At 41.6% G+C, this 12,565-nt stretch overlaps 1 protein-coding gene across 3 annotated transcripts in view; it reads left to right on the top strand.

The window, feature by feature from the left end:
- Positions 1 to 4,266: 4,266 nt before the first annotated feature.
- ALDH9A1 (aldehyde dehydrogenase 9 family member A1) overlaps positions 4,267 to 12,565 on the top strand; it is a 28,536-nt gene continuing 20,237 nt past the window's right edge. For 2 of the 3 annotated variants that reach the window (XM_067728501.1, XM_067728502.1), the window contains exons 1-2: positions 4,267 to 4,502; positions 6,310 to 6,455. In XM_067728501.1, the coding sequence (XP_067584602.1) occupies positions 4,322 to 4,502; positions 6,310 to 6,455 (327 nt within the window). In that variant the 5' untranslated portion in view covers positions 4,267 to 4,321. The remainder of the gene's footprint in view (positions 4,503 to 6,309; positions 6,456 to 12,565) is intronic. The other variant, XM_067728500.1, reaches the window with a different exon arrangement.

The following is a 12,565-nucleotide window of genomic DNA, read 5'->3' as shown; positions in this document are numbered from 1 at the left end:
TTGATCTTCAAACACAGCAGTCCTATAAGGTAGATAGGATATCTTTTTATTGTCCTGATTTTCTATGTGACAGATCAGGTTCTGAAATGTTGTGATGTGTCCAAGATCACAGCAAGTGGCAGAACCAGGAAGAGCCTTAGGCCCCAGGGTCCATGCTCTTTCCACTAGAGCATCCAGTAGGCTGACTCCATTGGGTCTACAGTATAAGACTGCTGAGCTGGAATCCTGTCTGGACTTGTTACCCTTTATGCAAAATGTCTTCATGTAAGGCAAGCTGGGGTTCCCAGGGAGTATCATTTAAGTGACTATCACTGTCTCTTTTCCCTCTCTTTAAAAAACTTCCCCACATTCCTGTTTCACCATCTGAATGGTACATATTAATGTGACTTTGTGAATCTTAGAAGAAAATTTTAAATTATTAAATCAGGAAATTGTTCACCTGTCACAAATGAATATGGAAGAGGATAAACGTAAGTCTACTAAGAGATGATGTTTTTTAATTTCAAAATTGCTTTTTGTAATTTTTATTTTTCAAACTTATTTTACTGAAGTATAGTTGATTTACAATGTGTTAATTTCTGCTGTACAGCAAAGTGATTCAGTTATACAAATATATGTTCTTTTTCATATTTTCCATTATGGCTTATCACAGAGAGAACTTTTTTTTTAAATCTTTGAGTCTTTAATTTCTTTTAATTTCTTTATTTTATTTTTGGCTGCGTTGGGTCTTCGTTGCAATGCATGATCTTATCATCGTGGTGGCTTCTCTTGTTGTGGAGCACCGGCTCTAGGCGCGCGGGCTTCAGTAGTTGTGGCACGCGGGCTCAGTAGTTGTGGCGCACAGGCTTAGTTGCTCCGTGGCATGTGGGATCTTCTCGGACCAGGGCTCGAACCTGTGTCTCCTGCATTGGCAGGTGGATTCTTAACCACTGTGCCACCAGGGAAGTCCCAAGACAATTATATTCTATATGTGAAGAATGTGTGCATTCTCAAGGCTTAAAATGGAATTCAATCTGTAAACTATTATAAGAGAAAGTCCCTGTAAATATGGGCAGGAAAAGGATTCTGAATAATTTTTTTCCTCTTTTTGTGTGGATGGTTTTCTGGTTCCTCATTGAAAGAAAAGTGTAATAGATGTATTATTGTATCCAGGAAAAAAAGTTGTATGACTGTTTATTTTTAATGTAGTTCTAGAAGATGGAGTAAGAGCTGGCTACTCCCTAAAGACATTTTCTTTTCCTCCTGGTGGATGTATCAAAGCATGGAGTACCGCTAATGATGAAACTAAGCCAAAGCAACAGCCTGGCAGCTGGATGACATGGGGGTGAGAGGGGAGTGAGGGACCCCAAATGGGTTCCCAAGGGCTCCCTCCTTTGGGAATCCTGGAGATGGGGGAAGAGGATCTAGTTGCTTTTCTTCTTCACCTCCAGTTCTCTGGGGAAGGAAATTTGGATATGGAGGTGGCTTTAGTGGCACCCAGGCTTGGCTTTAAGCAAATTGTGAGGTAGGCAGTTTCTCTCAGCTTCTCCTCCTCCTTTAGCAACGATTCCACTCCTCCCACTCCTCTTTATCCCTTCACCTGTGCTGTCCCTCGTGCATCCATCTCAGGAGGTGCACTCGTCTCACTCGGTGTGTGCCTGTCTCTTTAAATTTTCAACCCGATCACAACTGGCCAACACCCTCTGTGGCTTCTCAGCTGCTTTGGGAGTATTGCTAAGAAGCTCCTCCCAGGAAGTTTACAGGTTCTTTAAATCTTTTCCCCAGGGCCAGCTTCCTGGGTTTCAAAATCCCCCTTTTCTTTGATAAATGACTACCCAATTAAGAGAGAATTTTGATGGCAACCTTCATGGGGACAACATCTGGACCTGGTGTAGTGAGAAGAAATGTGCTTTGGATTTGCACAGACCTGGATTCCCATCCCAGGTCCTCCAGGCGGGGAGATCTACAACCTTTCTGAGCTAGTTGCCTCATCTACACAAAGGATGATAAAACCTGACTTGCTGAATTACCACTAAGATATTTATGAGAGTGCCCTATATGAGCTCCTCACTCAATGTACTAGTCTCCTTTTCTTTTACAGGGTTATTATGAGCATTATGTGAGGAGATAAATGTGAAAGGGCTTTGCAACCTATAAAGCTCTCTCTACATGTTGGGTTTTTCAAATAATAATATGTTAATAACACTAATAATAAAAGCACCAGTAGGTAAGGGGAAGAGCTAAATATTTTGGTGGAGATTTGTCATTTTTATAATCTATGAATTATAGCAACAGACATCACGACCATATGTCTAAAACAAACATCAGGACCCATGATCTGACAGGTCAAAATGCATTTGTTGGGGCAGAACATTGTAAGTAGGAATTGCACCCCCCAAGTAAAAACCTTCAGATGTGTGGTCTCTGTACATGCAAATGACCATCTTTGATCCAGTGATCCTGGAAATCTACATTGCTGGTTATCAACTCATGATATTTTTCAATTCTGTTTCCAATGGCCAATAATAACAAAGGTAGTAGCGGAGTTTGGCCCCAGGTGTTCTAAGTTTGAATGTTGCTGTTTCCACTTGAGGACCAAGACCTACAAATCTCAGAAGCATTGCAGGGGTTAACAAATTGACATAGAGTTCTGGAAAAGTTGACCAGTGTAGTTTATTTCTGTTTCAAACGTGAAAATCACCCTCCCTAATATTGTGCTGGTAGGTAAAGGAAAGAACATTGAGCAAGACTGCAGCCCCTAGAAGAGTAACAAGCCTGCTGGAAATAATGGAATGTGCATATTGGCAATTAATTTCTGTTCATGAAACTCTCTGCTGCAGATGCATGGGAGTTCAGTATGAAGAATGAACAAGACTGCTTTTGTGTAAGATCCCTTAGCTGCTGGGACCTTGGGAGTGCCTTTTTTCCACAGGCCTTTTCATGAGGATTTTGCTCTTTATAACCTGTTATTAGGTTTCCGTTTGTGCTGCTGTCATTAATAGAATTTACATAGATCTTTCGGAATTTAAAAAGAAGTTTCAGATCAGCTTGGTGCTTTGTGACCACCTAGAGGGGTGGGATAGGGAGGGTGGGAGGGAGACGCAAGAGGGAGGGGATATGGGGTTATATGTATATGTGTAGCTGATTCACTTTGTTATACAGCAGAAACAAACACAACATTGTAAAGCAATTATACTCCAATAAAGATGTTTTAAAAAAAAAGCAGCTTCACATCAAAATATCTTGTTTTTTTACTTGTATTAATTTATTCACAATTATTTACTGCATTTGTTTTTGAATTTTATTTATTTTTTATACAGCATGTTCTTATTAGTTGTCTATTTTATTAGTTGTCTATTTTATACATATTAGTGTATATATGTCAATCCCAATCTCCCAATTCATCCCACCACCACCCCCACTCCCAGCACTTTCCAAAATATCATGTTTCCTTGACAGTCCTCCCGTTGGTCTTTACAATAACATTTAAACATTTTTTTAATTTAATTTTTATTTTATATTGGAGTATAGTTGATTTACAATGTTGTGTTAGTGTCAGGTGTACAACAAAGGCAATAACTTTTTCTTTTTTTTTTGCGGTACGCGGGCCTCTCACTGCTGTGGCCTCTCCCGTTGCGGAGCACAGGCTCCGGACGCGCAGTCTCCGCGGCATGCGGGATCTTCCCGGACCGGGGCATGAACCCGCGTCCCCTGCATCTGCAGGCGGACCCTCAACCACTGCGCCACCAGGGAAGCCCGGCAATAACTTTTTAAAAGTATTATTACACAAATAAAGAAATGGTGGCTTAATAGTGAAGTAATCCCCAAAGTAAAATTACTAGCACTCCAATCCTCCGCTTTCTTCAGACAGAAAAATCGAGAGTAAGATCCTGGGATGATTACATGCAGTGATGTACCTGATAACTCTTGTTTCAAATATTGATCTGGAAGAAGAAAGCAAAAATGAGAGAGAGAGAGAGAGAGAGAGAGAGAGAGACGGAGGAAGGGAGGGAGGGAGAGAGAGAGAGAGAGAAAGCGTGCATGCGTGTGCGTGTGTTTAAGTCTCTGGTGTTTCGCCCATCCTTTCAGCTAAGCGAGGGCCAGACCTGGACCGCGGAGGAGCCTAGCGAGGGCCCCCAAAAGTCTCGCAAACTCCGCCCCGGAAGGCCCGGCTCCTTTCCTGGAGGCCCCTTAACTCTAGTCCAGCGGCGCCACGCCCCTCAGCCCGTAGCTAGCTCTGCCTCCCCGCGGCCCCGCCCCTCCCGCGGCCCCCGCCCCTTCAGCGGCCCCAGCCCCTCCCCGCCTCCCCTTAACCTAGGGCACGACAGTGCGCCCGTCCCCCATGTTCCTCCGAGCGGGTACGGCCGGGATCTCTCCGCTTCGCCACACTCTCCGGCCTGTTCTGGTCGCCGCCATGAGCACTGGCACCTTCATCGTGTCTCAGCCGCTCAATTACCGCGGCGGGGCCGGCGTGGATCCGGTGGACGCCTCCGGCACCGAGAAGGCGTTAGAGCCAGCAACCGGTAACGGGACGGAGACCGGGCGGCAGGGCCGGGGCGGCGGGGCGGGGAACGAGGCGGAGACCGGGGTAGGGGCGAGGGTCGGGCGCGGATTGACTCTCCCCCGCCCCAGGGGTGAGCCTAGTCTACCTCCCTGAACCTTCATGTAGTGCATTCAGCAGACGTTTACTGAGCACAGGTAAGTGACAGTGTAGAGTATAAAGTTGTATGTGTAGGCAGCTAACGGTGCTGTGCAAACTCGAAAGCATGTGGACCGGACACGAAGGGGGTCGTAGGAAACTGGACAGGCTGGTGAGTTGCTCGATGGGGTCATGGGTAGTTTTACAACGGCCTGAACAGAGAGTCCACAAAGCCCCCGGTGGGTGAGGTGGAGTCTTCGTTAATTATTAAATTTTAAGGTTAGGACTGCAGTAATGTCTTCAACCGTGCACGTAGCAGAGGAGTTCTAGAAGGACGGGGTGAAAAGAAACACTTGTGCGAAAATGGAGGAACGCGCACAGAGGTTTCTAGTTAGCGTGAATGAGGACTTTGTTGCCGTCACCTAGTGTTAAAATATTTCCGAACATGAACCAGAACTGGGAAAGGGAAAAAAAAATCCTGCTTTTATCCCGTGTTTAATGTGTGCCCAGCACTGTGCCAGGCCCTCAGTTTGCCCTGGGAGCTCCATGGATCACAAAGCAAATGAGGAACAGGTTTTTAGTTTTGGTTTTGCTTTGTGTTTGTTTTGCTGGGTGTTACGGAATATTTGTGAGGAGAGAAATGTAAATGTTTGTGCAAACCAAGTGGTATGTAGCCAGAGGGATAAAACTGGATTTCAAGAGACTGGAGAATTTACATTTGACCAATAACACCAAACCACAGAGCAGCGACTTGTCAGAGCAGGAAGGGGCCACAGACACCATCAGGCTCTTCTTTAGGTAGGAGGAAACAGCCTCTTGACCCCCACCGCCATAATGATACAAAAGAAAGAAAAATTGCTCTTTATTTTAATTGCCTACAGTGTGTGTGATCCTTAAGCACTGCCTTTACCAGTTGGCTACTTAAATTTGTAACAAATAGCAGGTTTGTGAAATCTCTGGAAAAAGCAGGAGTCCCAGGTGTTCTTGTGGGAGGGGAAAAGAAACTGCTGACTTGACATCTTAGAGAATACTTTTTAGTAGAGTCAGTCACAACCCTTGGGATTTGGGTCTAGAAAAACTGATCATTTCATATTTTGCCCAGGATAGGGAATAAGACTGAGATAAGAAAATGAGGGACTGTTTGTTTGTCTTTTCCCCATATTTGAGAAAAAATTTTTCTTGCTTTTAGGAATATCTTTTCTTGATATTCTGTTTATTAACCATATTCATCAAGTATCAGTATTATATGACTTGTATAGAACATAAAGCAGTGATTTAAAGTCAGAGTTCATAACACAGGAGACGGAGTACTTTGATTTTGTAAGACCTCTGGGATTCTCAAACATTGTTAAGGAGCATTGTGAAATAATTGATTGGAGGTTAATGTTAGTAAACCCAAATGTAAAATAGAGGAGGGCAGGGGTTCTTACCCTGAAGTTCATGGTGTGCTAGGCAAGGGACATGTTCTCTCTATAATTCTGTGATACAGTTCAGTAGATTTTTCTGGACAGAAGTCTGCAATTTTTATTAGATTCTTAAAAAGGTCAGCTGCTGGTATAAGGGTAGTCACTAAATCAAACCATACTTTAAAACAAGAAGAGGATCAATAAAAGGAAAATTGGATACACAATACTTTATTTAAAATGTGTGGCAACCAATTGAGATAACACTGACTTTCCCTGTATTTATAGGGCGAGTGATAGCTACTTTCACGTGTTCAGGAGAAAAGGAAGTAAATTTAGCTGTTCAAGATGCAAAGGCTGCCTTTAAAATATGGAGTCAAAAATCTGGCATGGAACGTTGCCGAATCCTTTTGGAGGCTGCCAGGATAATAAGGGTATGTTTTAATTTAATGTCTTCCAGAAAAGTCCTCTTGCACTGTTCTGTGAGTTCTTTATGATGATTTGCAGTTAGACCTTGATGCGCTATTAGGTGATACCTTTTTGATGAATTAGGAAGACATTTCCATATGCTCACCTTGGTATGTACAACAAGCTTTCCATCAGTGATTTCATTCTGGCTCTTGGCTCCTTGTGACATCTCCCTCGGCAGGTTTTCTTTTCCGTCTTTTTTTTTTTTGCGGTACGCGGGCCTATCACTGCTGTGGCCTCTCCCGTTGCGGACCACAGGCTCCGGACGCGCAGGCTCAGCGGCCATGGCTCACAGGCCCAGCTGCTCTGTGGCATGTGGGATCTTCCCGGACCGGGGCACGAACCCGTGTCCCCTGCATCGGCAGGCGGACTCTCAACCACTGCGCCACCAGGGAAGCCCTTCTTTTCCTTCTTTGTTGGAGTGATAATGTATCCTTTGTAGCTTGTCTCCTTTTCATTTTACTATGTATACTTGTTTCCTTTTTACTTTTTCCTCTGATGACTCTTAAGTTCACTTTTCGTTTTCAGGTTTATTTTCTACCTTAGCTGCCTGGAAGATTTCATAGATTCATCAGTGTTCCCCTCTTAAGAAATAAAGTTTAGCTTTTTACAGTCTTAAAGAGCAAAAGTACTAGATTGTCATTACAGAAAATTAGAAAATTCAGAGGATATACACCAAAATATAAGTCAAGGCTATCTCTCAGTGTAGGACTGTGATGATTTTCTTTTTTCCTCATCAGTGTGTTATTGTCAGAAACTGAGGGTCTAAGAGTTACCCTACTTGCAAGGTTATATGTGTATTCTGACAAGAGACATGAAGCTTTCTGGATTAGGGAAAGGGTTTGTTACAGCACCCAGATGCTGTACCCAGAGCAATACTTTAGCACTAGTTTTCTGAGTCCCAGTCCCCATGGGGTGATGCAGTGAGAGGCAGGTGTTAACCCTGTTGCATGCAGTGGTTGCACCACAGGAGAGGAACCCTAAAATTATGAGACTCAGCTTATATGGGGGCTGCACATCTGCCCATTCTCTTCTCTGGAGAGAGGTTACTCATTAAGCAGATCTCATAAGGGGGGAAGGTGTCATTAGGTTTACTACCCTGGAATAGAAGCAGATGTCTCCAGGAACAGGAAGTAGAGAGCTTTATATCTCCACATTGCTCCAGTGACCTCTATCTTTTGGGAGACCCCGTCTCTGCCTTCTAAGGCCTTTGTTTTTCAGTCAGCTTGCCAGTGTCCTTTGCTCAGAAAGCCTGGACCATGCAGTAGTGTCAAAATATTCCTGGAGAATTTTCTCCCAACAAGGTATTTTCTGCTATTAAAATTTATTTTTTATTTGATAGATTAAAAGTGTTAACTCAAAGCTGATAATTTATTATTCTGATTTGTCTCTCACGTTTTCCTTGTGCATAAGCATTTGGGCTGTAATATCTTCTTAAGAACTGGCTCCTTTATCATTATAAAATTACTTTTTAAATCCTGAATAATATCTAATTTTTTTTTGCTCTGAAATGGACTATCTGATATTAATTTTCTTTTCCTTTAAACTCCCCATTCCATTTTCTTTAATATCTTATGTAATGTTTTTACATATTACAGTCAAAAATGTATTACTATATTTCTCTAAAGCTCTTGTCTGATGATCATACCCTGGATCTGCCTTTACCCAAAACTATTCCGTAACTAAACAAATCCCACCTTCTGACCACAGCCTACAGTTATAGCTCTCAGTTGTTTCTCGTAGTGATTTTTCTAGTTAATCGTGATCTGCAGTTCTTTGCCCCTTCCATTTTTAAACTATGCACAATTATCTTTTATAAGATAAAAATATTTGATATTTTCCTACATTTTTAGCATTTCTAGCGCTTTTCATTCCTTTGGGTAGGCCCAAATTTCCATCTGTTACCATATTTTTTTTTCTGCTTAAAGAAATTTCTTTAGCATTTTTTATAGTGCAGGTTTGCTGGAGATGTTCTTTCAGGTTTTGTATGTCTGAAAGTCTTTATTTTGCTTTCCTTTTTAAAAGAGTTCTAGGTAGATAATTCTAGGTTGACAGTTTTTTCTTTCAGTACTTTAAGGATGTTGCACCGCTGTAGTCTGGCTTGTGTTGTTTCAGAAGAGAAGTCTGCTTTCATTCTTATTTTTGTTCCTCTGTTTTTAATGTTTTTTCCCCCTTTGGCTCCTTTTAAGATTTTTCTTCTTATCACTAGTTTTAAGCAATTTCATTATATCTTCCTTTTTTTAAAATTTAATTTTATTTTTTTATGCAGCAGGTTCTTATTAGTTATCTATTTTATACATATTAGTGTATATATGTTAATCCCAGTCTCCCAGTTCATTCCACCACCCCCCGCTTGCCCGCTTGGTGTCCGTATGTTTGTTCTCTACATCTGTGTCTCTATTTCTGCCTTGCAGACTGGTTCATCTGTACCAATTTTCTAGATTCCACATATATGTGTTAATATATGATATTTATTTTTCTCTTTCTGACTTCATTCAGTATGACAGTCTACATCCATCCACATCTCTACAGTGACCCAATTTCATTCCTTTTTATGGCTGAGTAATATTCCACTGTATATATGTACTACATCTTCTTTATCCATTCATCTGTCGATGGGCATTTAGGTTGCTTCCATGACCTGGCTATTGTAAATAGTGCTGCAATGAACACTGGGGTGCATCATTATGGCTTTTGATGCAGTTTTCTTTATATTTCTTTTGTTTGGAGTTTATTGATCTTGAACCTGTACACTTACAGTTTAGTTAAATTTGAAGAAATATTGGCTATTATTTCTTCAGATATTTTTTTTCTGCCCCCTTTTATATCTCCTCTTCTTCAGAGCCTCCAATTACATATATGTTGGGCTGCTTCAAACTATTCTACAGTTCACTGATGCTCTGTTCATTTTTTCCACAGTTTTTTTCCTCTGTGTGTTTTATTTTGGGTAATTTCCATTGTTATGCCTAAAGTTCATCTATCTTTTCTTCTATAGTGTCTAATCTGCTATTAATCCCATCCAGTGTATTTTTCATCTCTAGAAGTTCAACATGAGTCTTTTTTGTCGTTGCTCCACATTGCTCCCTAACATACTCATGTTTTCCTCTGCCTTCTTGAGCACATGGAATATAGTTATAATAACATTTAATATCCCTGTCTACTAATTCTGTCATCTCTCAATTCTGGTTCTGTTTCTATTGATTGTTTTTTTTCCTCCTGGTTAGGCGTTATATAACATTCCTACATTTTGCATGTCTGGTAATTTATTACCAATAGACATTGTGAATTGTATGTTGTTGGATGTCGAATATTCTTGTACTTTAAAAAATATTAATGAACTTTGTTCTGGGACACAGTGAAGTTACTTGGAATCAATATGATCCTTGCAAGGCTTGCTTCTGTGCTTTGTTAGGTATGACCAGAGAAGCTAATTTTGCCCCACTAGTGAATACCCTTTTGAATACCTAGCTTGATGCTCTGTGTATTAGTGAGGTTTTTCTCACTGTGGCTGGTGGGACCATGAACTATTCCTGGCTCTGTGTGAGTTTGGGGGATTTTTTTCACCTTTTTGGTTAGTTTTTTTCCTGGCCTTGGGTAGTGTCCTCACAACTGACCAGTTCTCAGATGAAGACTTAAGGGGGATCTCTGGGGTTCTCCTGTGCAGCTCTCTTCTGTCCCATACTCAGCCTGCAGACTGTAGCCATCACATACTCCCTGAACTCCCAACCTGTTTCCTCAACTCAGAGTATCTGTTGGGCCCCACCTAAGTTCCTCCTCCCTGCTCTGTGATGAACTCTTTCCAGGCAGTAGGCAAGAATACGTGTAGGGCTCACCTCATTTGTTTCCCTCTCTCAGGGATCACTGTCCTGAGCTGTCTGTCCAGTGTCTGAAAATTGTTGTTTCATGTATTTTACCTGGTCTTTTTAGTTGCTTAAGGTGGAGGCTAAATCTGGTCCCTGTAATTCCACCTTAGCTGGGAGCCCATTGACTCCTAGTGAAGTGAATGGTTTTTGGTATATTTATTGGTCTTATGTTTCCTTTTCACTTTGAATCTTTTGATGCTTTTTATCAGATTATAAAGATCTTAATGGTAGGCCCCAATCATTTCTTAGTTGGAGTGTTCTTATGAAAGTAGCTATCGTTTGGCTTTAAAAGGAGAGAGAAAATGTGTTTTAAAACTGTGATAACACATTTACATATAAAAAGATTGTGTATATAGATTATGCACTTGCCTTCAGTGACTGCTTTGCTCAGCTCTGCCTCTTAAAGCAAGCAGGGGCTCACGCTTGTCAAGGTTTAGTGGGCATGTCTTTGCTCAGGTGGTTCTCTTATAAAAGCTAAACACTGAGCTTGCTGGGGGGTTTGAAGTGAAGGAGAGAGGTGAGTCTCCTGCCCTTTGCTTCTTCTCTTTCATCCCAGAGGACCCCTGGTCAGGTCACATGTGAAGCAGGGTGGTGGAGAGGATGACAGGGGTAGATAGGAAGTACATGTTTCCCAAGAAATACTTAACAGCAGTACATTGTCATGGTGGACAGTTTTGTTTTGTGATGGCTCTTGTACTAGTAGGGGCAGGAAACTTATATTGTTTTCCCCTTCTCCCTCTGCTCTCCTTATTCTGGGAGGGTAAGCGAATACCGTTTCCCTGAAAGCAATATTAAGTGTCAGTAGAGATCCACTTGGACTCTTTGATAGTTTTCGTCAGGGACTTTTTTTGATGATCCTTGAAGGTATGTTAAAAGATCTCATAATGGCTTTTTATTTTATTTTTTAAATTTTTGGCTGCGTTGAGTCTGCATTGGTGTGCGCGGGCTTTCTCTAGTTGTGGCGAGCGGGGGCTACTCTTTGTTGCGGTGCATGGGCTTCTCATTGAGGTGGCTTCTCTTGTTGCAGAGCATGGACTCTAGGTGCGCGGGCTTCAGTAGCTATGGCACGTGGGCTCGGTAGTTGTCACTCATGGGCTTAGTTGCTCGGCGGCATGTGGGATCTTCCTGGACCAGGGCTCAAACCCATGTCCCCTGCATTGGCAGGCAGATTCTTAACCACTGAACCACCAGGGAAGTCCCTCATAATGGCTTTTTAGAAATAACCTTTTTTGTGAGGGTAGAGAATGCTGGAATAAGACAAGAAAAATCTCAGAAGGCCAGCCAATAACTTGAATTTTCTCTTTGAGTTCAAACCTTGAAACAGTCCTCAAAGCTAATTGCCTGTCCATTGTTTACCAAAAAAAAATAATAATAATAATAAAACTTCCTTTCTTAGTAAATATTCCAAGGCTTTTCAGCGATAGTCACAGATTACTTCCTGTCTGTCCACTCTTGTATTAATGTGGAAGACAACAGCATTTCACTTTTGCCAGTTTTATATTTCTTCATGTGTTTGATTCATCAGTGTATTCATGCTGATTAGTGAACCAGTACCTACTTCCTTTTTAGGGATTAGTTGCCCTGTTGCATTCTAGAAATGTAGTTTAAGTCACTTACGGTTGATCGTGCCTTTTGAAAATGTGTTTCATGTTGATCATACTCAACAGATCCAAGAAGGGGAATAACTTACACCTAGTTAAAGAACTGTTACATCAGTACTGATGCTTGTTGTCCTTCTAGGTACCCTCTTTCCAGTATTCAGTAACTGGGAAACAAGTTAATTGTTAAAAAGTTGTTTTGGTGAGTATAGAATCAGAGAAAGAGAAGGTAAATTGCTGGTTTAAAAGACAGTTTATTTTAGACTGTGTTGAATGTAAACAAATTATCCTTTCTGAAGGAACATGTCTATTCAGTAATTGCAGAATTTATTTAGAAGTTACTAACTTCCTTTTTTATGCTTTTTGTTTTTTATTTTGTTTTTTCTTGGTTTTTTGGCTGTGAGGCATGTGGGATCTTAGCTCCCTGACCAGGGATCAAACCTGCACCCCCTGCATTGGAAGGCAAAATCTTAACCACTGGACCACCAGGGAAGTCCCACTAAGTGAGACTCCTTGAAGTGAGCTCCTTGAAGGCAGAGACTGGATCTATCCTTTTTTTCTTAGGCAGTCATTCCGCATTTGTTACTATCTCCACTTCACTTAGTTGTTGTTCTG

This window comes from Pseudorca crassidens, chromosome 2, assembly GCF_039906515.1.
Source record: "Pseudorca crassidens isolate mPseCra1 chromosome 2, mPseCra1.hap1, whole genome shotgun sequence".
NCBI classification, from domain to species: Eukaryota; Metazoa; Chordata; class Mammalia; order Artiodactyla; family Delphinidae; genus Pseudorca; species Pseudorca crassidens.
Note: the sequence above shows the minus strand (reverse complement) of the source record. Positions and strands in the feature narration are given on the sequence as shown.